This window comes from Fomitopsis serialis (genome assembly GCF_022376445.1).
Source record: "Fomitopsis serialis strain Sig1Antser10 chromosome Unknown B0H18scaffold_36, whole genome shotgun sequence".
Classification (NCBI taxonomy): Eukaryota; Fungi; Basidiomycota; class Agaricomycetes; order Polyporales; family Fomitopsidaceae; genus Fomitopsis; species Fomitopsis serialis.
Genome location: NW_025954996.1, coordinates 103,908 through 131,376, shown reverse-complemented (window position 1 = coordinate 131,376; position 27,469 = coordinate 103,908). Strand labels below are relative to the sequence as shown.

At 56.8% G+C, this 27,469-nt stretch overlaps 13 protein-coding genes across 13 annotated transcripts; 7 read left to right on the top strand and 6 right to left on the bottom strand.

Annotated features, from left to right (window-relative positions):
* Nucleotides 1-24: 24 nt before the first annotated feature.
* Nucleotides 25-3,235, top strand: B0H18DRAFT_1009339 (WD40-repeat-containing domain protein). Its single transcript, XM_048028855.1, has 9 exons — nt 25-449; nt 511-614; nt 668-807; nt 866-1,052; nt 1,105-1,767; nt 1,835-1,954; nt 2,026-2,546; nt 2,606-2,710; nt 2,778-3,235. Exons 1-9 carry the CDS (start codon nt 135-137, stop codon nt 3,038-3,040), a joined length of 2,418 nt encoding a protein of 805 aa, XP_047893026.1. The 5' UTR covers nt 25-134; the 3' UTR covers nt 3,041-3,235.
* B0H18DRAFT_1009334 (cyclic-AMP phosphodiesterase) lies at nt 3,236-5,021 on the bottom strand. The gene is made up of 7 exons (XM_048028854.1): nt 4,867-5,021; nt 4,766-4,796; nt 4,651-4,709; nt 4,475-4,592; nt 4,218-4,412; nt 3,523-4,160; nt 3,236-3,471 (listed from the first exon to the last, which is right to left on the bottom strand). The coding sequence occupies exons 1-7, from the start codon at nt 4,898-4,900 to the stop codon at nt 3,464-3,466; spliced, it is 1,083 nt and encodes a 360-aa protein (XP_047893025.1). The 5' UTR covers nt 4,901-5,021; the 3' UTR covers nt 3,236-3,463.
* A 75-nt stretch (nt 5,022-5,096) lies between these two features.
* On the bottom strand, nt 5,097-10,281 carry B0H18DRAFT_1009330 (uncharacterized protein). Its single transcript, XM_048028853.1, has 7 exons — nt 9,948-10,281; nt 9,724-9,894; nt 9,606-9,669; nt 8,703-9,242; nt 5,824-8,653; nt 5,539-5,767; nt 5,097-5,485 (listed from the first exon to the last, which is right to left on the bottom strand). The coding sequence occupies exons 1-7, from the start codon at nt 10,219-10,221 to the stop codon at nt 5,478-5,480; spliced, it is 4,116 nt and encodes a 1,371-aa protein (XP_047893024.1). The 5' UTR covers nt 10,222-10,281; the 3' UTR covers nt 5,097-5,477.
* A 115-nt stretch (nt 10,282-10,396) lies between these two features.
* Nucleotides 10,397-11,634, top strand: B0H18DRAFT_1009327 (ubiquitin-conjugating enzyme/RWD-like protein). Its single transcript, XM_048028852.1, has 8 exons — nt 10,397-10,602; nt 10,670-10,697; nt 10,755-10,775; nt 10,833-10,901; nt 10,967-11,110; nt 11,164-11,227; nt 11,284-11,343; nt 11,394-11,634. Exons 1-8 carry the CDS (start codon nt 10,505-10,507, stop codon nt 11,450-11,452), a joined length of 543 nt encoding a protein of 180 aa, XP_047893023.1. The 5' UTR covers nt 10,397-10,504; the 3' UTR covers nt 11,453-11,634.
* Nucleotides 11,635-11,921: 287 nt separating this feature from the next.
* On the bottom strand, nt 11,922-13,106 carry B0H18DRAFT_1009324 (uncharacterized protein). The gene is made up of 2 exons (XM_048028851.1): nt 13,028-13,106; nt 11,922-12,965 (listed from the first exon to the last, which is right to left on the bottom strand). Exon 2 carries the CDS (start codon nt 12,649-12,651, stop codon nt 12,139-12,141), a length of 513 nt encoding a protein of 170 aa, XP_047893021.1. The 5' UTR covers nt 12,652-12,965; nt 13,028-13,106; the 3' UTR covers nt 11,922-12,138.
* B0H18DRAFT_933743 (uncharacterized protein) lies at nt 12,445-13,106 on the bottom strand (the record flags this gene model as incomplete). Its single annotated transcript, XM_048041758.1, has 2 exons — nt 12,445-12,965; nt 13,028-13,106. Coding segments are annotated over 2 exons (339 nt in total), but the record flags the coding sequence as incomplete, so codon positions are not given.
* Nucleotides 13,107-13,353: 247 nt separating this feature from the next.
* On the top strand, nt 13,354-15,598 carry B0H18DRAFT_1009319 (amidase signature domain-containing protein). Its single transcript, XM_048028850.1, has 5 exons — nt 13,354-13,820; nt 13,875-14,277; nt 14,337-14,801; nt 14,854-15,213; nt 15,278-15,598. The coding sequence occupies exons 1-5, from the start codon at nt 13,551-13,553 to the stop codon at nt 15,397-15,399; spliced, it is 1,620 nt and encodes a 539-aa protein (XP_047893020.1). The 5' UTR covers nt 13,354-13,550; the 3' UTR covers nt 15,400-15,598.
* Nucleotides 15,599-15,909: 311 nt separating this feature from the next.
* Nucleotides 15,910-17,525, top strand: B0H18DRAFT_908728 (heat shock protein 30). Its single transcript, XM_048041526.1, has 4 exons — nt 15,910-16,492; nt 16,548-16,691; nt 16,753-16,958; nt 17,016-17,525. The coding sequence occupies exons 1-4, from the start codon at nt 16,355-16,357 to the stop codon at nt 17,335-17,337; spliced, it is 810 nt and encodes a 269-aa protein (XP_047893019.1). The 5' UTR covers nt 15,910-16,354; the 3' UTR covers nt 17,338-17,525.
* A 220-nt stretch (nt 17,526-17,745) lies between these two features.
* Nucleotides 17,746-20,839, bottom strand: B0H18DRAFT_382079 (uncharacterized protein). Its single transcript, XM_048037846.1, has 5 exons — nt 20,498-20,839; nt 20,328-20,433; nt 18,302-18,364; nt 18,176-18,252; nt 17,746-18,125 (listed from the first exon to the last, which is right to left on the bottom strand). Exons 1-5 carry the CDS (start codon nt 20,671-20,673, stop codon nt 17,885-17,887), a joined length of 663 nt encoding a protein of 220 aa, XP_047893018.1. The 5' UTR covers nt 20,674-20,839; the 3' UTR covers nt 17,746-17,884.
* Nucleotides 20,840-21,344: 505 nt separating this feature from the next.
* B0H18DRAFT_955120 (uncharacterized protein) lies at nt 21,345-22,160 on the top strand (the record flags this gene model as incomplete). Its single annotated transcript, XM_048042332.1, has 4 exons — nt 21,345-21,520; nt 21,585-21,753; nt 21,803-21,879; nt 21,929-22,160. The coding sequence occupies 4 exons, from the start codon at nt 21,345-21,347 to the stop codon at nt 22,158-22,160; spliced, it is 654 nt and encodes a 217-aa protein (XP_047893017.1).
* A 324-nt stretch (nt 22,161-22,484) lies between these two features.
* On the bottom strand, nt 22,485-24,316 carry B0H18DRAFT_1009300 (tetraspanin). Its single transcript, XM_048028849.1, has 8 exons — nt 24,225-24,316; nt 23,985-24,158; nt 23,749-23,932; nt 23,456-23,694; nt 23,224-23,394; nt 23,166-23,168; nt 23,022-23,084; nt 22,485-22,964 (listed from the first exon to the last, which is right to left on the bottom strand). The coding sequence occupies exons 3-8, from the start codon at nt 23,897-23,899 to the stop codon at nt 22,902-22,904; spliced, it is 690 nt and encodes a 229-aa protein (XP_047893016.1). The 5' UTR covers nt 23,900-23,932; nt 23,985-24,158; nt 24,225-24,316; the 3' UTR covers nt 22,485-22,901.
* Nucleotides 24,317-25,505: 1,189 nt separating this feature from the next.
* Nucleotides 25,506-26,339, top strand: B0H18DRAFT_877276 (siroheme synthase; the record flags this gene model as incomplete). Its single annotated transcript, XM_048040541.1, has 1 exon — nt 25,506-26,339. One exon carries the CDS (start codon nt 25,506-25,508, stop codon nt 26,337-26,339), a length of 834 nt encoding a protein of 277 aa, XP_047893015.1.
* Nucleotides 26,340-26,417: 78 nt separating this feature from the next.
* B0H18DRAFT_1170786 (ylMBF1) lies at nt 26,418-27,412 on the top strand (the record flags this gene model as incomplete). The annotated part of the gene is made up of 4 exons (XM_048035885.1): nt 26,418-26,819; nt 26,933-27,010; nt 27,070-27,152; nt 27,206-27,412. The coding sequence occupies exons 1-4, from the start codon at nt 26,732-26,734 to the stop codon at nt 27,410-27,412; spliced, it is 456 nt and encodes a 151-aa protein (XP_047893014.1). The 5' UTR covers nt 26,418-26,731.
* Nucleotides 27,413-27,469: the final 57 nt, after the last annotated feature.

Below are 27,469 nucleotides of genomic sequence, written 5' to 3'. Positions count from 1 at the left end.
ATTGCCATTAGAGACGTTCAGAGACGGTTGCACTGTGCCATTCCTGTGTGCATTGCTCTGCCGTCGAGGAGAGCGACGAGCGTGGTTGTGGCAGACACGAGCGTGGCTACTAGGCGCTGTTTGGACCAAACAGCATGATCAACGCGACTGCACGACCCAACTTGTCTCTCGGCCACCCGACTCATCCACATCCCCTTCCGTCCACCATCCAGCTCCCCATGATCGGTCCTTTGGGCCCCCTCCCGCCCAACAGACCGCCGCAGAACCAGCAGCAGCAGCAGCAGCAGCCACCGCCGCAACAGCAGGGCCCACAGCCGTCGGAAATCCCCATCCCACCACAGAGCGGCCAGGACTTCACGCTCTCCAACGTCCTACACTTTCTCCAGACCGAATGGCGGAGATATGAGCGCGACAGAAATGAGTGGGAGATTGAGAGGGCGGAAATGCGGGTGCGTCGCGGCTGGTCTTCACGCTGGATGTGTGTTCTGAGAGTCTGTGCGCGGTGTCAAGGCGCGAATAGCCCTGCTCGAGGGCGAGCGACGGTCCTTCGACAATGTCAAGCTTGATCTCATGCGCCGTATAAAAATGCTCGAGTATGCTTTACGCGTCGAACGGTGCGTGTGTCGCTTGCATTCATTGTGTGAAGTCCTGACGTGTCGGTGCATAGTTCAAAGCAACTAGCCCAGCCCTCCTCGCAGGCTGTCCCTCCTACAAAGCTTGCAACGCTGCAAGCGCAGCTAGGCGAGAAGAAGGACGACGCGTATAGTCACAAAGAAGAGAGCAGCGGAAGCTCTCCTCGGAGTGAAGGCGCGTCTCAAGAAACAATGCTTCTGAGGCATATATCTCATTTAGCATTCATTTGTAGATTCGCCGCTCCCTCCTGACCGCATGTCGACCGGTTCTGTCAATGGGGCCCTCACGAACCCTTCGAGTCGAGGTCAGACATGGATGGGCCTGCCGAATGGCGCAACAGGCACGATGGGTCCTATGGGCAAGCCGCCACCAGGGCGCGACCCGAAGAGCAGAGCACGGAGTCGAGATTATCTGAAACAGTTCGTCGCTCTGTTCGCTATGTTTCCTTGGTGCTAACGTGGTGGGTTGCAGATGTCTTCAGGAAATCTCGTATCTCACGTCTCCGCAAGCAGTCAACCCGCTCCCGAACCGCCCTCTCCTCAACAACACCACCCTTCCTCTCCAGCTGCCTAATGTGCCGTTTGACCAGATGCCTTATAACGGCCGTCCGCGAAAACTCATGCCGGACGTCGGCAAGGACTTCTCCGGTATGAACGGCATGAATATGGCCACAGGCCCGTCCTCCGCACCTGCCATCCCGCAGGGCAACCCGCTGGAGCGCAATAACCTGGGTTCAGGTCTGCTGGGTGCCGCGCAAAACTCGCAGGCAAATTCGGCATCTCTTGGACAACAGCAACATCAGCCCGGACAGCCCTCACAGTTGTCAAACGAGGCGTCCGACAACAGGGATAAGGAAGGTGACGATGAGCAGGCACTGGGCACAGCGATCTTCCGTCCAGACGCAGACTTCCGGGAGAAGTTGCGGTTGTCGCAGGAGGCCGCGGAGCGGGCACGACTGGAGCAGTCTGGCCAGCATGACATGCCCATCAGTGGCGCTGCGTCGTGGGAGCGGCGTGCAAGGGACGAGGATGATGAGGGCAAGGACGAGGAGCCTGAAGTGGAGGAGGACGAGTCCACTGTGATCGGTGAGGGTGAAGGGACCAAGGCGTGGAAGGCGAAACGAACACTGCGGAAGTTAGTTGGCTAGTCGTCTGCTGTCCTGGACAGTTTGTTACGGGCTCCGTGCTGACAATCTCTCCAGTCATCTCGATGCCGTGCGCGCCATTGCGTTCCACCCGACCGAGCTCTGTCTCGCCACTGGCGGAGACGACATGACCGTGAAGATCTGGCGCGTCGACGTAGCCGGCCTCGCGTCCTCAATGTGCGTGCCTTCTTAGGAAACGTCCTTGCCACACTAAGAGTCTCACTGATGGGCCATGCTCCGGAGTGCAGGTCGCGCCCCACCACGGAGATTGAGCCTCAGCTCACGCTTCGCGGGCACTCCGCCGCGATCACCCGGCTGGTGCACGCACCCTCGAAGCAGCTGCTCTACTCCGCCTCGCTGGACTCGTCCATCCGGATATGGGCGCTGCCCCCCTCGTCACACACGACGTATGCGCCGTACGACGCCACGCGCGCCCGCGGGGAGCTCATAGGCCATACCGACGCTGTATGGGACCTCGCACTTGTGCGCGACGAGAGCACGCTCATCAGCTGCGGCGCGGAGGGCACGGTCAAGGTCTGGGATGTCAGCGGTCCCTCGGGCGGTGGCTCGCTCAAGCTGTCGTGGTTGTATGACGGCTTGGACGCGGGCGAGCCGCAGAACGAGGGCGACGCGCCGGGCGCGACCGCTGTGGAGGCGATCAAGACCGACCTCAAGAAGGTCGCGGTGGCGTACCAGAACGCAGTCATCAAGGTCTTCGACATCGAGACGGGCAAGGAGCTCGTACGGTTGCAGACGGAGCCCGTGGAAGGTGAGCGCTACAGGGATTGGTGTGCCGTGCGTGGTGGGTAACCTTTGCGCCCGCTGCAGATGACATTTCGTCGCAGGCAAACAGCATCGTGTCCCATCCCACGATGCCGCTTTTGATCACCGGGCACGAGGACAAACATATCCGCATCTTCGACATCTTGACCGGTGAGCTATTTCATTTCAGCTCGTGCGCTTTAACGGCGATGCAGATCGTTGATGGATGTCCACACAGGGCAATGCACGCATTCGATGCTCGCGCACCTCGACGCGGTGACGTCGCTCTCGATCGACGCCGCGGGCTTTTCGCTCGTGTCGGGCAGCCACGACTGCTCCGTCCGGTTCTGGGACGTCCTCGGGTCGCGCGCGTGCGTGCAGGAGATCCCGAGCCACCGAGAAAAAGCACGCGAGGGCGTGCTCGACACCGAGTTCCACCCGACGCTGCCGATCATGGCGAGCGCGGGCGCGGACGGCGTGGTCAAGCTGTATGCGTCTTGATGGGCCGGCACGAGGTGCGGTGGTTGGCTTTCGTCGCTGGTGCGGGTTGGGTTGTTGTAATGATGTGGTGACGTGTACATGCCACCCAGTAATTCTGCATGGATCTGCTCTGTTCTCCCGCCGCTGTTCGATAATATACCTCGCTACGAATCTGATGACCATAATCCATGGCTCGACGCGTTCATACCTTTCGTTGGACAGTGACCGAGCTCATGATGTCGGAAGTCGTGCGATACAAAGGAGTAAAACTGGAAAGCTATGCTACATGGTGACGACAATACTCGGGGGGCTACGACGATGATTGAGGATACAGGGGAGTAGATTGTAGAATGGACAGCGGGGGGAACAGCAACGTCTGTGTCAAGTGATGAAACGATGCACTCATGTGTGAAGACGATCCATTATGAAGGCAGACTCCGGACGTCATATAGCTAGGGGACGCTGTGAGCAAGATGGCTCCTCGACATCGCTCGTAGACTTACATATCTTCATCCCTTGTTCCACTCCTACAACCTCCGCACCGAGCCCTTCCGCTTCGATTAATGCTCGTACCTGGGAGGCGATTACTCTGTTGACGGGCTCCGTGTACGCGCCTTGTACGTCGTCCTTGCAGTGGATGACATAGACCTTCAGGCCGGCCAGAACGCCGCGTAATGAGGGCGCCTCCGTGTCCCTCCTCTGTCTCTTGCGAGCGTGTACCGGCTCCTCGTCCTCGTCCCATTCCTGTGAGCTATTGGGCTGACGTGTCCGCGTCCGCACGTCCACGACCTCCGCTGCTAGAGCTGTGAGCTCAGCTACCAGATGCTCCGGGGTGAGATGTCCGTACAGCATGTCGTCCGGTCTCCCCGACGGGTACGAGCACTCAATGAAGATCGTGTCCAGGGTGTTCGGGATCTTGGGCGCGGCGACGCGCCAGACGTCTCGGGTGTGCGGTTCGGAGGCTATGCTGTCGGGTTCGACGTCTCCGAAGAAGAGAAACTCGTGCTCGCTGGAGTTGTGCTTGATGAAGAAGGCCGAGGAGTGGTAGGTTCCCTTGCCCTCGTAGCTCCCATGGCTCAGTGGCATCATGCGGACGGATATGCCGGGGAATACGGTGTGGTACTTGGCATCGTCTGGCAACCTACGCGAGGATTGTGAGAACCTGGTGTAAACATAGAGGGGCATAGAGAAATCATACTCCTGCAGTAGCAATGGGACGTTATCGTCTTCCTTCCATGACGCGAGTCGTGGCCACAATTGGCCCGAGAATAGGTTCTCTATGTTCTGTAAACATCGCCTGGCGCCGAACACGGTGCGTTTCCCCTTGAGTGTACTTGCAGTCAGGGCTAATCCGCTGATGTGGTCCAGATGCGCATGTGACACAGAGAAACACCTGTACGAGAAGTACGGTGAGGTGCAAAAATCATGAACCCAGAGTTAGTTCACTGCACCCACTTGATCCATGAATAAACTTCGCCCGCTGTACGTGATGAATGACCATTCTTGACCTGACCTGAGGCGAACAGTTCTGGCTCGTCATTCAGAAGCTTGCCCAAGGCCCCGATGCCTGAGCCTTTCTTCTCTGTTAGGATCATGATCCCGCATTGACGCTCGTTTCGAAAGGCACTCGCCTGCCTCTAACGCGAGCACTCCTTCGCTCCAGTGCGCATCATGTGGTTTTAATAAATAACTGCACCGAAGAATGGTTGTGAGATCCAATGTGTCGCGGCGATCATAGATCCTGACCTCGATAAATTATGTTCACTAGGTCCTCCGCCTGGCCACGAGCCAAGCCGTTGACATCGCCGTCAGCTCGAGGCATTGACGCGCATCATGGTTCTACTCACCGCAACCTAGTGCGATAAGTTCGAAGCTAGGCATTACAGCGCGCGGCAGACTTGCGGTGGTAGTGGTATAGGTGCAGGAACGAACAGGACCGTCGTCACACGGCTTGGCGACCAGTCCCCAGCCTTCATATAGGAACAGTGTGCTCCAAGTGGCGGTGCACCCACATATTGGCAGAACAATGTTCGCCAGAATTGCGCCAGAACTCGCAGGTTTGCATTGTGCGCCGGCGGTACAAACCACTTTGACTTCTTCGAGAGCGTCTTAGAATAAGTTATCTCGATTGTACAAAGGTTTAACGTTTAGACGCCATCCAAGCCAGAAATGCGGTCCGTCGGGGGAGATAGATGTGTTCTTTTATTCTGCGGAACCACATGTCTGGCGCTCCGTACCGGTGGATGCATGCATTGCTTTCCACGTGAACGGAAGCCAGCAGACAATGAAACAACTTCACCGCACGCGCTACGTGCCAAATTAAGAGAAGCAGGAACATTGGAAATAAGGGAGCGTTCATAGTAGTACTGTCCAAGGAGCGTGCGGTACCAAACGGTACAAGGGAGTAAGCATAAACAGTGAAACAGACTCTCGATAGTTGGCACAAAGATGAAGATTATCAGGAACCTACAGAGTAGATTCGGTCAGAGTCGTGTCACAACCGGTCGACGGATACTGACCAAGTAGGCTATTGAGTGCTCGTTGGACGTCATATCCGTGGTTCTCGAGTGCCATAACAGCCTGGGTTCTGCTGAAGCCCATGCCGCACAGCTGCTTCACGGCGTCGATATCATCCTCCACAGCCGGAGTAGGCTCTTCGAGGACTTGTTGTGTAGCCAACGACGACGAAGGCAGAGGGGGTATCTCATGCGGTGCCGTCTTCTTCTTCCTCCCGAAAGGCAGGCGAATCTAGTACAAGCAGCTCGTCAGCGCTCGGAAATGCTGGAACACGATACTGGACTCACGCTCAGTTTGGAATGTCTAGTGTTCGGCGCCTTCTCTTTTTCAGATCCTGCAGTCGAGGGGCGCGCGTTCGGTTTTGGCGAGGAGTGGCGGGGCGGAGGGGACAGGTGACGAGGAGGCGAGGTAGACCTCCGTCGGCCAAAACCAGGCGAGGTCGGGCCAGTAGGTGATTGCGGCGGAGACGCGGTGGGGAATGGTGTCGGGCCCTTCACTTGCGAAGGAGCCGCTGACGCTTCCGATGTTGTCGTCCCGAATGAAGTATCCAAAGCCAGAGCGCTAGACTGTCCGCCGAAGGCATCGTCAAAGGATATCGCATTGACAACACTCCCGTTCGATCCGGATTGGGCGGGCAAAGCACTCGGACCTGCACTGAAAGCATCATCGAAAGAGAACGGCCTTGTTTCCTGAGTTGCAGGCTGTCTGAAAGGAGACCCGGTTATAGCGGGCGCCTGTGCAGGTGGTGCACCAACAGGTGGGAATGCACTGCTGGGCTGCGACATGAACACGTTATCGAAGGCATTGTCAGCGGGAGCGGCTGCCGGGGCTGCATGTCCATTTCCATTCGGGGCAGCGGGCTGACTCGTCGCGGCTGAAGCAGCAGCGAAGTCAAAGTTGTCGTCAAAGGCCGAATCAAAGCTGAACTCGGAGAACTGGGATGGCCCGCCGTTGCTGCTCGTGCTAGCCCCAAGCTTACCCATAGCTTCGTCAAAGTCGTTGACGCCCGGAGTGCCAGGATCGTCGCCGTTCGTCTGGGGTGCAGCAGTCGTCGGGATCGGCACTGGAGCCGCGAACGGCTCTGAGGGTTGCGCAACAGCAGGGATAGCAAATGTCTCATCGAAGGCGTTCGTAGGAGCTGCGCTCGCAACTGCGGGTGTCAGGCTGCGTACAGGGGTACCCGTAGCGGACCTCATCGAGGAACCTGGTCGGGCATCCTGAGTAGGTGCAGAGATACCAAACGAGTCATCGAATGCCGAGATTGTCTGGGACGTAGACGACTCTGTGATGCCGTCCGTGTGAGGTGCCTCGCCGCTGAGTCGCGCTTTCACGTTCGCAAGAGGCTCCTCCTCAGACTCCGAGTCCGAATCGGATTCCTCGACATCCAGCTCCTTGAGCTGGTGACTGAGGTCAGTCTCCTCCCGAATGTCTGCGGGCTCCTGAGTAGCCTCGGCAGTAGTAGCTTGTATTGCACCAGGTTCGTCGAAGATTGAAGTGGTAGCGGTTGGTTCGGTAGGAGCAGCTGCTGGCTCGCTCAACGCCTCGGTCAGGGTAGCTTCGATCGAGGGTGTAGGGGCAGGTGCAACACCGGTAGCTGATGAGAGCGGTGTATGGAACATGTCAGTGTCAGTGGGCGACATCAAGTCCGAGAGGCCGTCAGAAGCGCCAGGAGCATCAGCAGCCGCAAGCAGGCTGCCGCCCTCAACAGGTGAGAATGCCTGCGAGAAGCGGAAGGGGTTCGCTGCTGCTGAAACAGGCGTAGACTGCTGCACGGGACTCTCGGTGACGGTCGTGGGGGGAGTGGGGAGATTGCCAGTGTTTGTGAACGGAAGGAAGGGCGAAGGCGACTGCGCACGCGACCCTGTGCCAGAGGCCATCGCGACTCGTTCGAAGGGATTGTTGCTCTTCCCAAGGCTGAGCACGGAGCCTGTAGGGCTTGTTGGGACCTCCGGGGTAGCAGGCAGTGGCTGAGCGGCGGCCATGGCCAAGATGTCTGGCGACGCGACACCTCCGTGGCCGTTCGTCATTGCGGCAGGTACCTCCTTCTCCAGCTCGGCCTCCGCTTGCTCACGTTCCCGGGTAGCCTCCGCTGCCTCGCTCTGTGTCTCGCCAAGTTCCTTCTGGACACGCGCACGTTCAGTTTCCCTCGTCGCAAGCTGCTTCTTAGCGATCGCCAACAGGCCCTTCTGCTGCTTCGCCTCCTTCTTCGCCTTCTCAACATCGACCTTCAACGTCTCGACCTCCATACCGACTTCGGTCATCCGCCTCTGCAGGTCTCGCACCTCTTCCTTGTCCCTGAGCACCGCACCTTCGACCTCAGCCTTCTCCACTCTGACCGCACTCAGATCGCTCTCCGCGCGGATCAGCTCTTCCCTCGTCTTCTGGATGTCCGTCGTCTGTTTGCTGTATCGCTCCCTCAGCGCCCCCAGCAAGCGTGTCTCCGTCTCGTACGCCGCTTTCGCAGACGAAAGCTGAGTCTGCAATGCCGACAGCTGCGCCGCCTGCTCGCTGAGTGTGCGCTCCATACTCTCGCGCTCCGTCTTTGCCGTCTCGAGGGACCGGTTGGTCGAGCTCAGCTGGTTCTTGACGTTGCCGATCTCAGCAGAGCGGTCCTGCAGCGGCGGCGATGCAGCCTGCGCTGGCTCGTCATCATCTCCAAGCAGATCCCTGTGCGCAGATTGCGCAGGCGCGGGCACGGCAAATGGTGAGTTGGCAGAAGCAAATGGATCCGTGACCGAAGGTACGGTAGCGGCCCGCTGGGGCGGTGGCGTCATCGGGTTCTGACGCGCACCTGTAGATTGAGGGTGTAGCACTGGCGTAGTGAACGCCCCAGTGCTCTGTGGTTGCAGCGTGAAAGGTTGTGGTTGCTGCACCGTCGCTGATGCAGGTGGTGAGTCGTCCCAGAGCAAATCGCGCATTGCGTCTGGAACAGTCTGCTGAGGCTGCACGGCCGGAGCCGGAGGTGCGCCCAAAGCACCGCGCATGGATGGGGGTATTAGGCCAGGCGGAATGGCCGCTGGGATGTCTCGTCCGTTCAACTTTCCCTGAATGAGGTGCATGGCCACGGCGAACCCGTCCCTCGTCAAATGGCCGTCGTTGCTCAAATCGGCGAGGTCCCTACAGGCAATCAGTTAAACGGCGCAAGACGAGAGTCTGCATTACCTACCAAACCTGGGCAAGAACGTCCTCCTGCAACTTGGACAGCAGCATGAACGGCACAGCAACGTCACCCTCTATGTATCCTCTCTTCTGTGTATCCAGCGTGTCGAAGATGCGATCCGCGTTCGCCTTCTCTGCTGGCGTCACATCCCATTGTGCGCCAGTAGCCTGAGGCTGCACAAATGGGAATGCTGGGGTCGAGCTAAGCGCCGAACGCTGTGGTTGGGCACCGACCGCCGACCGCATGGGCCCCGTCATCTGTGGCTGCAATGTTGAGGCCTGCCCGGTGAAGTTTGGTTCCATCATGCTCATTGGTCGTCCCGGGAATGCGGCGCTGAGCCCAGGGCTGTAATGACCACTGCTGCCTGTCGCATGTGTAGCTACACCATCGAATGGTGACTTCCCTGCTGCTTGTTCATACAGTCCGGGAGGCAACACCGGCGGGATAGTTTGCAGCTGCCCATGCATGGTCGCTTGAATCAAGTACATTGCTATCGTGAAGTCGGTGACGTCGAGTGAGCCCCGGTTCTTCGTGTCTGCCAAGTTCCTGCGGAGTGAGCAAGTCAGACGCACTGTCAGATTCAAGTCCGTTAAGAAATGCCATCTCGACCACCAATCCACAAGACGAGGCGTAACAGGACCAGCCATCTCGATGAACCATAAAACCAGGCTATTAGCTCCCGCATGTGCCAGCAATGCCGGACTTCATAGCGTCTATGCGAAGCGATGACGAAGAGCTATTTTTGAGCGTGCAGCGAGTCTGGGCTGCATCACCGTAGCCTCGTTCAGAGAGTGCCGCAACAATCACCAAGCAACTTGCCAATGTGAATCCGACATGACAGACCGATGTGGGAGAGCCTCTGGTTGGTAGAGCACTTGTACACAACCATGTACAGAGCGGACAACTTACCATATTTGCGAGAGCTTGTCTACGGGTAATTTGGACTTGACGAACACGTCCCGTGCCTTGTCGCCTGCAACGACGTTGAGCAATCGAGGTCTCCAGCATAAGCATCTATCGATCTCACCGTTCAAGATACCGTTGACCGGTCCACAAGAGAGGAACAGTTTCATGAATTTCGTCTTGTCCTGAGGTGTCAGTGGTGGAAGCCCGGGAGGCGGAGAGCGCGCCGCCGGAACACCCGTCGATTGTTGAACAAGCGGTGGGGACAGTCCCTCAATCGTCGGAGCAGGGCCAGCTGCGACAACGCGTCTCAGGTCGCGTCGCTCTACACGGCGTACGAGCACTCACGCTTGAGCACCAGCGCTTCCGTCATCTTCTCCCCTCGCTGTGCATGGCCGAGTAGGCGCACCGCGACCGCAACGCCCTTGCGAGTCAGGACGCCGTTGTTGTCCTCGTCCGCTAGGTTCCAGATCTCCGCGAGCACGGAGGGCGTGAGCTTGGAGCCATTGAATATCTTGACGGCGGCGTCACCGGTGATGACACCGAGCTTCTGGGTATCGGCCTGGGTGAATATCTGGTTGACAAGCGCAACCTCGGCGGGAGTGGGCGTAAACTTGGACATCGCTACGACGCCAGCTTGGAGGATGGGCGCAGCGGGTTGCGCGGGGTCAGTACGGGATGGGAGTCTGTTAGAGTCGTTTGCCCGGTCACCGCGTCAGGCCGCGGTAAGCGTGGGAAATAAGCGATGACTAAGCTACCGGGGCCATTCCCGCACGTGATGCATTACTTGGACGCGTTTCAAAACGAACCAAGGTCGACCATCGACCTTTCTCTGTGACTACGATCCGCGCACGACCTCTTCACTGCTCTGTATCATCTCTTTGCATACCCTTCTGTACTCTAACATGGAACAACTCACGATGTCGCTCGCGCCTGCGCGCACTAGCCAAAAATCCGCTGTTGCAGGGTCTGGTGGTGAGGGTGCTGGCAGTGTCACGAAACGGTGAGTAGCGCGACTGTGGCGGGCTGCACGCGTCGGACGTCAGTTGCTCATTGATCACCGAACAAAGGCTGAGCAGCGAGCTTATGACTCTGATGGTGAGTTCTTTGACGTGACTTCCGGTGGCACAAATTCTGATGAAGCGGAACATCCAGATGTCTTCTTCTCCCGGTATTGTTCGTCGACTCTTCGCCTTCTCCGATAGTATGATTTGACCTTCCAAACCACCATAGTCGGCATTCCCCAAGTCGGATGCTAACCTGTTTGATTGGGCGGGGACAATTGAAGGGGCACCGAGTACGGTATGTGTCGTATCGCGGAGTGTTCGCGTTCCCCGTTCTGCGGTCATAGCTCATGCCATTTATAGATCTACGCTGGTCTGACCTTCAAAATCTCCATCTCTTTCCCGCCGAACTACCCATACGCAGCTCCCGTGATCAAATTCGACACACCATGCTATCATCCAAATGTTGACATAGTAGGAGGCGCGATCTGCTTGGACATTCTCCAGGTAAGTAACATGTACCCTTCTGACATACACTCCGATTGACTTGCGATCCACAGGACAAGTGGTCTGCTGTATACAGCGTCCAGACGATTCTGCTCTCCCTGCAATCACTTCTTGGTGGTACGCCTCATTTGATCTCCTTTGTTGTAGCGCAAATCACGACCTATCCGATTTAGAACCGAACAATGCGTCACCGCTCAACCCAGATGCTGCTAACCTGTGGGACTCACCTGAAGGTAAGTCTTGCCGCTTCCCGCCTCACCGACATCCTCACACTGTTCCGCAGAGTTCAAGGCGCAACTGATGAAGCACTACCGTCCCCTTAACGATGAGGGTTCCGCATAGCGTGCACGGCTGCCTTCCCCATTGCCTCAGGTTCATGTATCATGCCCCATATCAGCCTCATTGTTTTCCACATTGCATGTTTCTCCCGTCATCGTTGGTATTAGGACTTCATTTGCATCATCGGATTACGGTGCACCATGTTACATACAGGAAAATACATGCATGCTAGTGCCCATCCCACTATTGCTGGAGACGACCTTCTGTGTCTTGACTGTCGACTGCGATGTTCGGCGTCGACTTGACGGCTCGCGACGAGCGGTCTTGGGCATTCACGTTGATTCAATGATTTTTGATACTTGACTGACGCCGAACGAAGATAGCGACGATCGACCTTGTGAAACGCTAGTGTCCGCTGTACTTCGTTGCGCAGAAGATGTAAACCGTATGATGTTGGCTGGATGCCTAACTCAAAGCTCCCACTCGTTAGCCTGCTATGATACGGAGGCTCCTACCACCCGAATCATACTGCGACCTCGACTGAGGAAAGAGGATACTTAGCGTTGCATTCGCGACAATCACATGGTGCCTCGTGGTATGTGTATATAGACGGGCAACATTGCTTTCAATAAAGGACATAGACAAGGTACACACGGTCAACGTGGGCACCCCAAACCAAGTCCAACCACCACCATAAATCGCCCAGACCCCGCTCAACCCGAAGTCTCGACATCTCCCACAATACATGCTCACCACACCGGCAGGGGGTTGATCGCCGCAGGCCTCGGAGGCATGATCAACGTGTTTGGGTCGAAAGGCAGAGCGAAGCCCTTGCCATGTTTCACCCAGGGACCGTATACCGCGTTCGGATTCTCCTCGTCCAAGGAAGACCGCCTCGAGCTCTCCCTGCTTGATCGTGAACTGAAGCTCGAGTTCGAGCTCAAGCTGGACGTGGAGCTCTGACGAGAGTGTCCGCGCCGTTTACTGGTGGAAGACCATGACGACGAGGTCGGTGAGACTGCGCCTGTCGGCAATCCGTACGCCGGCTGTGCCACAGGCGCACGTGCCCTGGAGTCGTCTGCCTGTTCAAGTTTCAGTGCATAGGCCTGCGCGCGTTCACGAGGAAGGGGCCCTTGCGAAGCACGAGGCGGAGGGTGAAAGACGGGGCGCGGGAGCGACGGCAGGGTGTGCTTGGGCTCGCTGCGTTTGGGAAGCGGGCCTTGGGAGAGGCGCAGGGGAGTCGGTGCTGGGCGGCGTGGCATGGCGTAAAATTGACTGCGAAAGACGGGAGAGTGTCGGGTGCGCAGAAGACGACGTTAGAAGAGCGAATCTTTGTGCGGGTCAGCAATGGGGAAAATCGAGGAGCATACGTGCCAACTCACGAAACCTCTTGCACTACGGGACCAGCGCGTCTGCAGGGGCGGCTTGGCAAAAGGATTGGACTGGTTGAAAAGGAGACAGCACTCGGACCTGCCGAACGTCGAGTCTTGAAGAAGAAAGAGGATAAAGTACAACGAAAGCAGCGAGGGGACGCGGGGGTGATGAACCGGGTCAACGTCCTGTCGAGCCGCACGGGCTGAGGCGTTCGGCGCGATTAGGTAAGCAGGTGATGGGCACAGCTCCCGTCAGATCACTCACGTCTGCAACAAATGCACTTGATGGACCTGCCAGCACTGAGCCTGCGAAGGCGAACTTGACGGTGGTGGACGACGAAGGTGAGCAGCCCGCCTGCACCCGCATCCTGACAACCGAGGGCGCGCTTGCCGCAAAAGGAAACGATCGCCAAGTTGATCGAAGCCCTTCGGGACCTTCCCCAGGTTCGCTGTATTATGTAAGCTGCTATAACCCCATTCACCAGTCACCTGCTCTTCGCAGCTTCTGCTGTAACTTCAGCGGTGGGCCTTTTCCACAATACACTCCAGATGCACTGATACTCTGACAACTGGTCTGTACATCGTTAACATCCGTCCAGGCAAGCCCCTGAAAGCCCGATAGCCCCAGTGCGGACATACGTTTACGAACAGAAAGGAGTATGCACGGAGAACCGAGCACCCGGCTATCTTATCAGTCGTTCCTCTGCTTCAACGATGCTGTAACATAAATACGCTGGACGGTGGGGGGCCAACGAACTCTCACGTCCTTCGTTCTGCATCTGTTCACCATGGCCGACTACGAGACCGTCGTAAAGAACGAGCGCGCCCGTCTTGACGCGTCCATCCCCGCCAATCTCCGTCTCCCGTCCGAGCTCCTCGCGAACCTGCCAAAGGACGTGTCAGGGATTCCAGAGACATGCGGGCTACTCACTGAGGAACAGATCCGGATCACGCGCTTGGATGGCACCGGTCTCGCACAAGAGATCGCCTCGGGAAAGATCACCGCAGTAGACGCGGTGACCGCCGTTGCAAGTCGTGCGGCGATCGCGCAGCAATTGGTACGTTCCATTGCATGTCTTCCATTGGTGAACTGACGAAGATGAGGCTATCAGACGCACTCGTTGACCGAGTTCTTCCTCGAGGAAGCGCTCGAGCGCGCCCGTCAGCTCGATGAGATTCTCAAGACGACAGGGAAGACTCTTGGGCCCCTGCACGGTGTCCCGCTTTCAATTAAGAATCAAATCGACGTTAAGGGTCATGACACGCCCTCGTCGTTCTCCTCATGGGTCGGCAAGATGGTGGCGAAAGAAGATGCGACGCTCGTCGCAATCCTCCGCTCGGCAGGCGCCGTGTTCTACTGCACGACGAACATGCCGCAGACGATCATGCACCTCGAGACGCACTCGTACATGGCGCGCACGCTGAACCCGTACAACACCGACCTCGCCCCAGGAGGGTCCTCCGGAGGCGAGAGCTCCTTGGTGGCGATGAAGGGCTCGAGCTTCGGCGTAGGCAGTGCGTACCCGGGCCACAGACCTCCCACGCCTGTCGTTCGCTGATTCGCCCCTCTTCAGCTGACATCGGTGGTTCCGTCCGTTCGCCTGCTGCGGCGTGCGGCCTCTATTCGCTACGTCCAACCGCATATCGCATACCCTATGGAGGCATCTACGCTTCCTGCAAGGGTGCGGAAGGCGTCATCTCCGTCGCGGGTCCCCTCACGCGCTCCGTACGTGACGTGAAGCTGTTCATGAACACTATTCTCTCTGCACAGCCGTGGCTGGAGGACCCGCTTATCGTGCAGCTGCCCTGGCGGCCGGCGGATGAAGCGAAGAAGCTGCGCATGGGATACATGGTGCACGACGGGAATGTGCACCTGCAGCCACCGCTCCGGCTGGCCCTCGAGAAGGTCGTCAGCGTCCTGAAGCAGCGCGGGGCGGAGATCGGCATCGAGACGGTGGAATATAAACCGTGGCAGCATAAGGAGGGCCTCGACATCGTGCGCAGCCTGTATTTTGCGGACGGTGCGAAGGACGTAACAGGTACGAGTAGCACCGCCTTGTGTCTCCTGCGGCGCGCTGAACGTCATTCTAGGCATCCTCGCCGCGAATGGCGAGCCGCTCAGGCCACTGACTGAATGGGTGCTATCTAACCCGCTGGTGCGCGAACACACGGTGAACGAGCTCTGGGAGCTGTGTGCGAGGCGCGACGCATACCGCACGGCTTACGCGAGGCACTGGAACAGCTTCGACATTGACGTGCTTCTCTGTCCTGTGGGCCCTGGTCCCGCGCCGCGCCACGACACGGCCAAGTACTGGGGCTATACCGCGCAGTGGAACCTACTCGACTACCCTGCGGCGGTGTTCCCGACTGGCATGCGGGCCACAGGTACAGAACCCATCGATGAAGACTTTGAGGCGTTTGGCGAGGATGACCAGATTAACCACGATGCCTGTGAGTGCGCCGATAGGCTGTGCGTCCCTGCCGGACAGAACCTAATACAGTGTGGTCATGATAGACAAGCCCGAGTACTTCGAAAACGCACCGCTGTCACTGCAGATGGTGTCCAAGCGGTGGAATGATGAGCTCGTGATGGATGCAGTCTCGCGCGTTGACCGGATCTTACACGGAGCTCAGTGAAGCTCGTTGCAAGACATTATACATAAAGGGGACCCCAGTTGGCTCGAGGTGAGCACAGCTCGCAGTCTAGCGAACGGAGTACGCCTCGGAGCCGGCAGGGTGGACGGGTCGTATTGAAGACAACTCTAAGATTGTATCACCAATGTACCTACGACAACGAGAAGCGACTATATTACTTATACATGTAGTTCAGGGCCTTCAGGCATGTCACCATGATTTGGCGGGTCAGAGGCAACATAGTAAGTGATTCAACGTCGGCCGGAATTGCAAGGAATACCTTTTAAAACTCTTCGCAAACATTGAAGTGCTTGTGGAGGCCATGGCAATAAATATCCGCTGTTACAATCAGGGAGCAGGTCGAACTTTAGGCTTTTCGCGGAAAGCGGAGTCATCGGCCCGAGGCCGGCGGGCCCCAGATCCTGATCATACAGAACGCCCGTGCCCAAAATGGCAACATGTCACTGACTGTGTGGTACAAGATCCCGTGTTTCCCATAGTCACCCAACGGAACCTGGATTGAACTGCCTGAGTCCTCTTTGCGGTCTCCTCATTCTAGCCGCTACTCACCGCTACCTCGGGGAGCGGTATGTCTCTATCCCGCTACGTGGCAGATACGGATCAGCCAGACTCAGCCAGCGAATCGCAATGCCGTCACAGCGGACCAGAGTGCTCGCCGATGAGGTGATCTACCACGAGTCGAAACAGGCTAGAACTTGGATCGGGGCTGAGGTAGCTGTCGTTCCGTGCAGTTTTTGCATTCTAGCCGGAGGAGGGGTGGTGGAATGTTCGCTTGCGCGGCGTCGCCGGGCATGAGTTGAAAGTACAGCTAGCAAGACTATAAAACCACTTGCGGGGCTCGTGAAACCACTCAGTCGGCCTCGTCCCACCGTCTCCGCTAGTCGCGCCTCGAGCACCTCGCTTACTACCCTCTCGTTCAGCCTGAGTGTCGTTAGCAATGGCCGGAAATCAGGCGACCCACGTTAACCCGCCCAGTGCCCAGGAGCACATCTCCACCAATGGCTCCGACTGGTTGTGGGCTGCGTTCAGTATCCAGGCGTTCTCCCTCCTGGCCGCCTTCGTTGCAATGGTCGCTGTAAGTATCATAGTTGCATGATAGTCATGACAGTCCGCTTATGCTGGCTCTACAGAGGCCGCGTGGTACTCGTTTGTTCCATAACATCGCGTTGGTGGTGATGGCCACCTCGAGCGTCGCATACTTCTCCATGGCCTCCGACCTTGGTGCGACGTCTATCGAGACTGAGTTCCGAACCGACACAACTCGTCAAATCTATGTATGCGCATCGTACTGTTTCGCCCACGGAGCCGTGAGTTGACTGACGTCGCTCTTTATAGTATGTCCGCTACATCCAGTGGGTAATCAATTGGCCCTTGCTCGTGTTGTCGTGCCTGCTAGCAACCGGTCTTTCACTCTCCGACATCCTCACGACGATGTTCATGATTGTCTTCGTCGCCGTTACCTGGCTAGTTGGTGCCCTCGTGCACACCAGCTATAAGTGGGGATACTTCGTCTTTGGCCTCGTGGGGTTGATCTTCGTCTGGTAAGATTTTCCCCATCTCGCGCTAATCTAGACAACACTCAATCACCGCGCTCACAGGTTCCAGCTGCTCGTACACGCGCCCCAGACGAACTTCGCATCGCCGACGACCATCAGCAAGCCATACTGGATCGGCGCGACGTACCTCTTCTTCATCCTCCTGACGTATCCCATCTGCTGGGGATGCTCAGAGGGCGGCAACGTCATCACCGTCACGTCCGAGATGATCTGGTACGGCATCCTCGACATCTGCGTCGGGCCCGGGTTCTTCCTCCTGTTCTTCCTGAACTTGCGCAAGATCGACTACGCTGCCTTCGGCTTCCAAAGTGGGAAGTGGGTTGAGGGCGCAGCTGTCTCGTCGAGTGAGAAGCCGCGCGTGTAAAGGAGGGGTTCTCGAGTCTTTTGTCTCATCTCACGTATAGTCATCCTCTCCATAACTACACATTTCTGTTGAGTATAATCATCCGATTCCGTGCCACATGTCTATGACTTCGTAATGGCATTCTATCAGTATCCTGTCTGTCTTTACAGTGACTGGCATGGCGAGACGCCTGTCGAGTCAAATACTCCATACGTACTTGCAAATTGGGCATGTGAAGTATCTGTGGCACTGCACCTCACCCATATCAATCGGACACTCGAGAACTTCGACCTCTTCACCGTGTGACTGTAAGCGTCGATGTGGGACCCCCGCCATCGCTCGCCGGGCTGTCGCAATCGGACTCAACGATGTCGAACCGCTGCCAACATCGCGTGCAAGATTCCGGAGACAGATATGCAAGACTGAGGCAGCGTAAAAGCAGTAACAACACAGCGTAAAAGCGATATTCAAGTATATACAGACAGCGTGTGCGATAGTCCCAAGCACGACATTCACGAAAGGGCCGAGGGAATATCGGTGACGGAATACGGCCAGGTCTATTTCATTCTTATACGACCTCAGGCTCTCCGCGCTGACCATCGAGAGTGCTGGCGTGGCCGCCGGGTTCGCACAGTTTCGCGAAGGCCGGAACCACGTAGACCGCCTGGACCAAGCCCACGAGAAGCTCTATCGTGATGAACACGGACAATAGGATGTTGAGGCGGGGCGACGACGGCGTCGTCGAAGAGACATCCCTGAGGCCTGCCCACGCCTCGTACAAGAGGAACGCGATCAACGCAACGGTGGCCCTGTGTTGGTGTCAGGGCGTATACATCTGAGTGCTAAGCGGCCTCCATACCACGCCAGCCATACGGCAGGGACGGCCAGAAGCCTAGGGGCGGAGTTCCACGAGGAGGTCGGAATGTCCATCGACGCCTCGCACACGATCAGCCGGAAGTCCAAGTGGTACAAGACTACGACTCACTTGCACCCAGGCTAGACCTCGCCAAGGGTCAGACATTCGTGACATAATGGAGCGAAAGACAGGCTACACCGGCATATTCATACATGATATGTCTGTACTTACAGTCCACAGATGATACATGTATGGCTGTAAGTAGAGGGTCAGCCTGTAGATGTATGACGAGATGTATGACAGACCTCTGTGGATGTATGATGATACATTGCCAGCTATAGTCGGTAATGTATTACAGACTGGCGTCGGGCACCTTCCTTTCTGAGCACGTCAAGCGCTGTGATGCGCCGTTGCTGTCGGGCGCACCCTCCGGTCCGAATCGAGCGCGTGCACCCTCATAACATATGTCTCGTTTTGGTAATGCAGCACTCCCCAAAGTGGTAGCTCGGGGGCGTGGGCGTCGCCCGAGGCACATCCGAATGAGGGCATACCATATCGGGCAGTGCTGACTCATCTTGAGACCGCAATACTGGCAGGCCGGTATTATGCGTTTCCACTTGAACAATATATGAATACAGCATTGGAACACACTGCGTCACGGCGATGTACTATGTAGTATCATACATGTAAGTTTGCTTGCTGATTGTTGCATTTGTCAGCAACCAGGTTGTTGATTACCCGATTGGGTGTCCATTTCCGTAGCCAGGTTCGGGAGATACAACCATGTTATATCACTTTAACAAGATAGTGGAGATGCATACAAGACATCTCGAATGGTACAAAAAACCATAAAGCTTTGTGTACGCTGTGTATGAGGCTGTATGAGGCACTCGGAACATCGCACCAACTCACGGCAAGTGAAGCGCGCAGTGCCTAACTTAGTAATCATTACCAGATTAAGTAGCGGGCGGCTGTTCCGGTGACGGAAAACATATGCTACAGCAGTCCTTGTGCTATACTGTGCTTATATCTCTATACACAGATGTTGTATACAGCTTATAGAGTCCATCCTGTTGAATTTGTGTCGAACAAGGATGACTTCGCGTCCCACACATTTTGCAGCCTTGATACACTGTTATTCATACCCGAAGCCCACGTCTTATAGCTATCCGTCTTGCACGAGTGACGGGCCCACTAATGGAGCTAATAGTGAGGTAACAGTAGCTATCTACTTGTGTCTTTTCAACATCTAGGCCTCTATACAGTGTGTCTCAACCAGGGTACGTCTACAAACAAATGTGCTAGATTTCAGATGAGTCTGATTCGGGCTCTGATTGGCTGGGCGATGTTTTGCTCGGATCTAATCATCTCTTCACACGAATTCAACGGTCTAAAACGTATCAGATTGCACATATACATACAACAATGCTCTATGTATATAGCCTTTTGCTTTTGAAGACATGTAGTGGGTTACTTGACCTACGTTCAGATATTCCGTTGTTTTGCGCTGCGCGCCACCAGCCACAATCTCCTAATCAGGTATTGACGAAAGCGGTAGCCTCATCGGGCTGAGATCTTGCCCTGCAAAGCGCATCCCAATGCCCTTGGCTCTCAATTTTTACCCACAGTGCATCAGCCAGTTCATTACTACAATAAGCAACCCAGCCCTTGTATCGTATATGTGGCAACAGCACGAGAAGCAGGCCTGCGGTATCCGACTGACGGACTAGCCTAATTTGGGTGAGATCCAAGCCCGATACAACAATCTTCAGCGCCTCCGCACACTTCCGGTGCGGCGAGGGCTGTTCGGATCCCAAACAGTACACATCATAGCACGTATGATGCTAGTATTGCGCCGGTATTGCAGCAGGACCGATACCAGACAATGCTTGACTAGAGTAGGTCATAGTAAGATACACTGTACCACTCTCAGGCTAATCTCGCAGGTCACAGAACATGATTAGCTAATACATCTAGCCATTACCTGATCCGGGTACATTTGCCACGAGAGACGATGATGTATCGCGGCTCAGCGCTACGTGCGCGGCCTCTGTGGCAGAGGCCTTGATACATTACAGGTGTTCATGTATCATCTCTGGACTGTAAGTAGAGAGGCTCATGTATCACTGTGCCAGCTCTAGGTGCGAAAGACCACTTTGTACGCGACGCTGAATACGCTCGCAATGGCGCAAGTGATGCCGAGGAAGGTGCAGACTGGATTTGCTGCAAGACTGGATGACTGTAGGAGGCCGAAGACGATACTATGTTTGACGAAGTCAGGATAAGCTGTCGCGCTCGTTGCTATACTACTGCAGCAGTACATACACCATGTATGTTCCTCCCAGGAACTCGAATGCAAGTCCTTCGGTTTGCAAACCACCCACGAAACGAGACCATGCGACCGGGAAGTCAGAAAGTTGGGGGACGGAGTTGAGCTTCGTAATGCGTTCGGCGTACACATTGAGGATGGGTGGCGGGAGGCTGAGGGTTGCGTATTGCATGACTAGCCTTCAAGTGATGAAGAGAGTGGGCAATGTCGAGTGTATCCGTCTTGTTGTGTTTGAATGTTCCACTGGCAAAGGACTGAACTCGAGAAGGCACCACTGACTCCTCGTAATAAGCATTTTGGACGGGAACGCGTGGGAGGCTTCAGGAGTTGCTTTCGGGCGCCTAACACTGCAGAAGCGTCAAGATGGCGGGCGAATGAAGGGAAACCTTATTTGCAGACTCTTTCGGGCCGAGCGTTCCGTGCAGTTAAATCACTACATTTAGTAGGTGACCCATCGGACGTTGGTGACCCATCTGACGTGGGATGCCTGTACACTACTTCCCGATCGGGAAATCCTACTCACCAAGCGTCAAGGCCTGTACACTACTTCCCGATCGGGAAATCCTACTCACCAAGCGTCAAGATGGCGGGCGAATGAAGGGAAACCTTATTTGCAGACTCTTTCGGGGGTTTCCCTTCATTCGCCCGCCATCTTGACGCTTCTGCAGTGTTAGGCGCCCGAAAGCAACTCCTGAAGCCTCCCACGTGTTCCCGTCCAAAATGCTTATTACGAGGAGTCAGTGGTGCCTTCTCGAGTTCAGTCCTTTGCCAGTGGAACATTCAAACACAACAAGACGGATACACTCGACATTGCCCACTCTCTTCATCACTTGAAGGCTAGTCATGCAATACGCAACCCTCAGCCTCCCGCCACCCATCCTCAATGTGTACGCCGAACGCATTACGAAGCTCAACTCCGTCCCTCAACTTTCTGACTTCCCGGTCGCATGGTCTCGTTTCGTGGGTGGTTTGCAAACCGAAGGACTTGCATTCGAGTTCCTGGGAGGAATATACATGGTGTATGTACTGCTGCAATAGTATAGCAACGAGCGCGACAGCTTATCCTGACTTCGTCAAACACAGTATCGTCTTCGGCCTCCTACAGTCATCCAGTCTTGCAGCAAACCCTGTCTGCGCCTTCCTCGGCATCACCTGCGTCATTGCTACCGCATTCAGTGTCGCGTACAAAGTGGTCTTTCGCTCCATGATGCCGAGGATGTCTGATCCCTGGCGAGGCCTAGCCTGGGTGCAGGTGAGTCGTAGTCTTGCATCACTTGCCGCCCTGGCTGATCGGGTGCTAGGCGTCAATGGACATCCCGACCTCCTCGTGGAAGTCGGCCCCAAGGCTTCTGGCGGTCCCTGCCGTATGGCTGGCATGGTACGGGGCCGCTTAGCATTTAGATGTATACGCCCTGACGCCAATACAGGGCCACCATTGCGTTAATCGCGTTCCTCTTGTCCGAGGCGTGGGCGGGCCTCAGCGACGTCTCTTCGACGGCGCCGCCGCCGCGCCTCAAAATCGTGCTGTCCGTGTTCATCACGATAGAGCTTCTCGTGGGCTTGGTCCAAGCGGCCTACGTGGTTCCGGCCTTCGGGAAGCTGTGTGAGGCTGGCGGCCACGCCCGCACTCTCGATGGTCAGCGCGGAGAGGTCGTGTAAGACTTGTTGCACATTCCGATACCCAACACTGTCCCGTCCCTTTCTTGATCGCTGTGTCTAGACTAGTGCTGTCTGTATGTTTTGTATGTCTCTTTCACGCTGTGTCGTCTTTATGTTGTTCGTGTCATCGCTTGCTCCGTCGTGTTTTCCAAGTACCTGCTACGTTGTCAGTGTATTATAGACAGAATGAAAGGTTATTACTCACCATGTACTCATATCTGATGTGTTGCTCCTCCCGCCTCATGATGCACAGCAAACTTCGTCAATACACCTTAAACACGTACCTGCGAAGAACAGTGAAAAGCATCTAGCACACGCAGCAAGTTATCCTCTAGGGTTCTCGTCTGACCCGAGCTTATGCCATTGTACCTATAACGCAGTGACAGTGACAAGCAGTGAAAGGTGGATGGAAGAAAGGAGCCAAGGGGGCAAGAGAAGACGCGTGATACAGGGCGCCGCAGTACTGTAAGCGGAAGGGGGGTCTACTAGTAACACACAACAGAAACAGAACGAAACCGATAGCCACGAGCAATTCGGGCGGGACGCACGGGACGAGACGGCCGATACCAGTACAGGCGGCGGAGGGTGCCGTTGATTAGCCCTGGGAGATGTCGACAGAAGCGGGGAAGCGAGCAGAGACAGATTGGAAGGAGAAATGTCCAAGGAGGATGTGGGCGCGAGTGCGGGCACGGCTTTTGCGTGTTTGCAGCACAGCGCGTACGCACGAGGGCGTTGCGCGACTTAGACGAAGCCTCCGCCGCCACGCTTGGCGTCGATCTTCCGGAAGCGCTCCTTCTCGCGTCTCTGTCGTACGAATCGAACGGGTCAGTTAGAATCACACTCCGAGGGAGAAAAGCGTACCGTGTGGATAACGCAGAGGGAGGCGAGGAACAGGGAAACCGCGACCGCCATGAAGCCGTACGTCTAAGGTTAGAGACGCAAGCGCGCGTTAAGGTTAGGGTCGTCAGGACAAGACGGAGATAACGGATATTCTCACAAGCCTGCAAGGTAGCAACAGGTGTCAGGACTACACGCAGTGACCGCAGGGCGAGGGGAGGACGTACGTGAAGATCTGGTTGAGCATGGGCTCGCCGTAGCCGGTAAGTTCCGCGATGCACGCGTTCTGCGTCGTTGCCGTCGCGTTGACCAGCGAGTCGATGAACGTCTGGTTCGCGCAGAATCCACCGATGGCGGCGGTGGTGTCGTTGGGCATGAAGTAGCCGCAGCACGAAAACTGTGAGGGTGTCAGCGCCGCGAGCGACAAGAAGCTAGGGGTAGTGAGTGGGCAGACTGACCTTATTCTGCACCGCGAGCTTGGACGCGTCCGGCAGCGACGTCCAGACGGCGAGGTAGTTGTCCTCGATGTGGAGGGTGTAGAACCAGAGAGACGTGCCGACGACGAGGATGGCGATGACATCCATGATGAGCATCCAGTTCAGCACGACAAAGCCCGTGACGGTCGCCGTGGGGGACAGCACGGCGATGATCGAGACGATCCATGACGCGAGGAGGACGACACCCATGATCAAACCAGCTGCAGGGCCCCCAGTCGGTTCGGTATTAGGGACCTGGAGGCGTAGGCACTCACCATTCAACTGCTCAGTGCTGATGGCGATGTTCGCCATCAAGTCGGGCTTGCGCTCGACAATAGAGAAGACGATGGAGGCGACGGCAGCGGCCAAGAGCAGCATGTCCACGAAGGACCAGAAGCCCATAATGATCCTGAATTGCTTAGACATCTCGGTGGGTCGCTAGCGGAGACAGTGTCGAGTCTGCGTGCGCGGTGAGCAGCGGGCGCTCGCGAACAATAGGACGGACACGCACGTTGTGTGAGTAGGAGAACGGAGTACCGAGTCAACTCAGGCGAAGAAGGAGCGTAAGAAACTGGATAAGGCTCTTCCAGAGAGAGGACGCGACAGAGGAGGCTGCAGCACCGGGCGAGTCGCTACACTGACGCAGCAGTGGCAAGAAGTTGAACAGGGAAAAGACGTTCAACGCCTGAGAGAAAAAAACAGGTCAGACGAGGAACGAAGAGAAGGGGCGTGTGGGTGCAGGCGGGCGTACCTGCGGTTATAGAGGCTCAGCTCGGGGACGAGAGGATGATGGACGGAGGACAGGTCCGCCATGGTATGATTGATATGCTGGGACCCGTCGCCATGGCCACATGACCTTCCCAAGCGCAGCAGCCGCATCTGGCCCTCCTCCTCACGCCCGTTGCCACTCTCGTTCAGTCTGGGCGCGCTCGTTGCGGTCGCCGACACTCTGCGCTGCTGCACGCCGTCGCACACAGCGAGCTCGCTGCTCGTCCCGTCGTATTCGCATCCCCCCGTTCACACGCGGCAATCTGCCGGCATCATACAGCGACATTTGCTGAGCACGCCCAACGCTGATGGACAGTGGCGGACGCTGGGCCGTCTGACCTTTCACTCACAACCGGTCACCGATGTGAACAGAGTTCGACAGAGGCGGTGAACCGTGGCGACACCGCGGAGAGCGTCTTGCTCGATTCTTGCTCAGCACTTGCCGCCTCTTGCAGACCCTCGCACGTGACGGACGCGTCGCGTGTAAACACGTCTGTGGCTTCACGCACTCGCATTTCCTCAGGTTCGCAGTCTGTGTCGTCCCTGCTGCTACTGCTTTGCGCTACTGCTCCGACACTTGATACAACCGGGAGTTTGCTCCGGAGAGCCCCACGGCTTCCACCTCTTGGCCTGGGATGTCCCGAAGCGCGTGAGACGTCTTTTGGGCAAGGAGAGGTCAGAATCTTGTGCCGGCTGTGCACCAGCGGATCAAAACACACCTCGTGCAAGCCACTATGCTGATCCCAAGGACACATTGCCTTGATCTGCGAGTATGTAGCAGTACATGTCCACATCAAATTCACATCTTTGTTCACCGTACATACATGGACATGACTCAGGAGCATCGTGATGGTGGTTCCCCGGGCCGTACATCATCACTAGGTATATATGCCTCAAATCACTATGTACATTGGGACAGAACAGAGCGAGTGGCGGATGCGGTTTCCTTCGCTGCCGGACGTTTCACTTGCTGCAACACTGCGGTGTCTCAGTCACATAGTGAGGATCGTGGCATGATAACATACTTCTGTCAAGTTCCTGCGCAGCTGGTTGACGGTGCCGAGACTTTGCAAATAAAGTCGACACCATCCTTCAGTACGGCTGCCGTTGAGCGAAGCCTACAGATGGCTACACACAACTTGCACACAACTGTATGAGAATATCCCTGTGAACGGTTACCACAGAAGGGCTGTCGACGCTCACGTGATGCTCCCCTCTGGTCGCGGACTTGTGCTCAGTGCTGGCGTAGAAACTCACTCCGAGCATGACAGACACCGCACCGCTGTCAGGCGGCTCCCTCCTCCTCGCATGGCAGCTCAAAGACAAGAACGTCCTCATCGTCGGCGGGGGCGACGTCGCCTCCGGGCGCATTGAATCCGTGCTCGTCGCCGACGCCCATGTCACACTCATCTCGCCGTCCGCCGGGCTGCACCCGCTCACGAAGCGCTTCATAGAACGCTACCCGGAGCGCATCACCTACCACGACCGCACGTTCGGCGGGGTGGCGGACCTCGAGAGGGCGGACATGGTCCTCACGGCCATCGACGACGTCGAGAAGTCGCGCGAGATATGTGCCCTGGCGCGCGCACGCCGGATCCCCATTAACGTCGCGGACATCCCGCCCTCGTGCGACTTCTACTTCGGGTCGCAGATCCGCAGCGGGCCCCTGCAGGTTATGATCTCCACGAACGGGCAGAGCCCGAAGCTCGCGAACATCATCCGCAAGCAGATCGAGCAGAGCCTGCCGGAGAACGCGGGCGAGGCGGTGGAGAAGGTCGGGGTGCTGAGGAGCAAGCTGCGCGAGCGGGCGCCGGGGGTGGGCGGGGAGCTGGGCAAGCGGCGGATGCGCTGGATGATTGACGTGTGCACGAACTGGGAGATGGAGGACCTCGCGCTGCTGGACGAGGATATGATGGCGAAGCTGCTGGACGACGGGTGGGAGAAGAACCAGGTGCCCGGGCTGGAGGAAGTCGGTGGCTCGAAGCGGCGGCCCTCTGCGTCGACGCACAAAACGGCCAGTGTCTGGCTGCTCTCAGCCGCGGCCTTCTCTGCTGGTGCTGCATGCACTGTCGCTGTGCTCCTCGCCCGCCGCCATTGACAATAGCTACGCCCAATGGCTCGATCGCAATGCGCTGGCCCGAGCGTCACAGGGCGCTAGCAAGCAAGGACAATCCTGGAAGATGGACAATTGAATAGAGACCTCCACACTGTACCATACACACATCGCTCCGGAACATGCTGGATAATAGAGGTTCAATCTCCTTTTCTGCGTCGTCGAGGCTGTGGTAGGCATGCAGATAGGCCGGCCGCTGAGTGAGTCGGAGTCAGTGCGTGACCACCCACATCGTGTGCGGCGCCGTGCATATATAAGACGTAAGCGCGGGACCGCCTCCTCCCCACAAATCGCAACCGCCACGCCCACCCCCGCCAGCTACATATCTCTCGCATCGCATCCCCCGTCTCTATTTACCACCCTAGACGATAGACATCATGGGCGACATGGACTGGGACAGCAAGGTCGTTATCGGCTCCAAGGGCAAGGTCCCGAAGGTGACCAGGACCACCTCTGATCTGAATGGTGAGTTGTACCGCCTCTGGCCCTGTCTTGCGTCGAGTGACTGACAATCTGTTGCCCCTACAGCCGTACGTATCGTGGATATGCTCGACAGATGGACAAGTGCTGATAGGGAGGGATGCAGGCACGGCGAACCGGTGCTGTCGTGGCTACAGACAAGAAAGTGACAGCTGGGATGAACAAGGCTCACCAAAGTGCGTTCTGATACCCAGCCTGTCTCATACACCTACTCATCCGCATTGCTATCTTGCAGGCACCGACCACCAACGGATAGCCAAGCTCGACCGTGAAAACGAGGTCGCGCCACCGCCCAAGATCTTGCCCTCCGTCGGGAAGGTACGTCCCCCCCCTCTCCCCGTTCTCTCCCGCTTACTCACACCCGACACCAGGCGATCCAAACAGCCCGCATGGAGAAGGGGCTCACGCAGAAGGACCTCGCGCAGAAGGTCAACGAGAAGCCGTCCGTCATCCAGGATTACGAGTCGAGCAAGGCCATCCCGAACCCGCAGGTCCTCGGCAAGCTCGAGCGCGTGCTCGGCGTGAAGCTCCGCGGCGCGGACATCGGCAAGAAGCTGGGGGGACCGAAGGCGTCGTAAAGCGGCCCCCCGCGATGCCGCCTGCGATGCCTGATGCTGGACGGTACGGTCCACGAT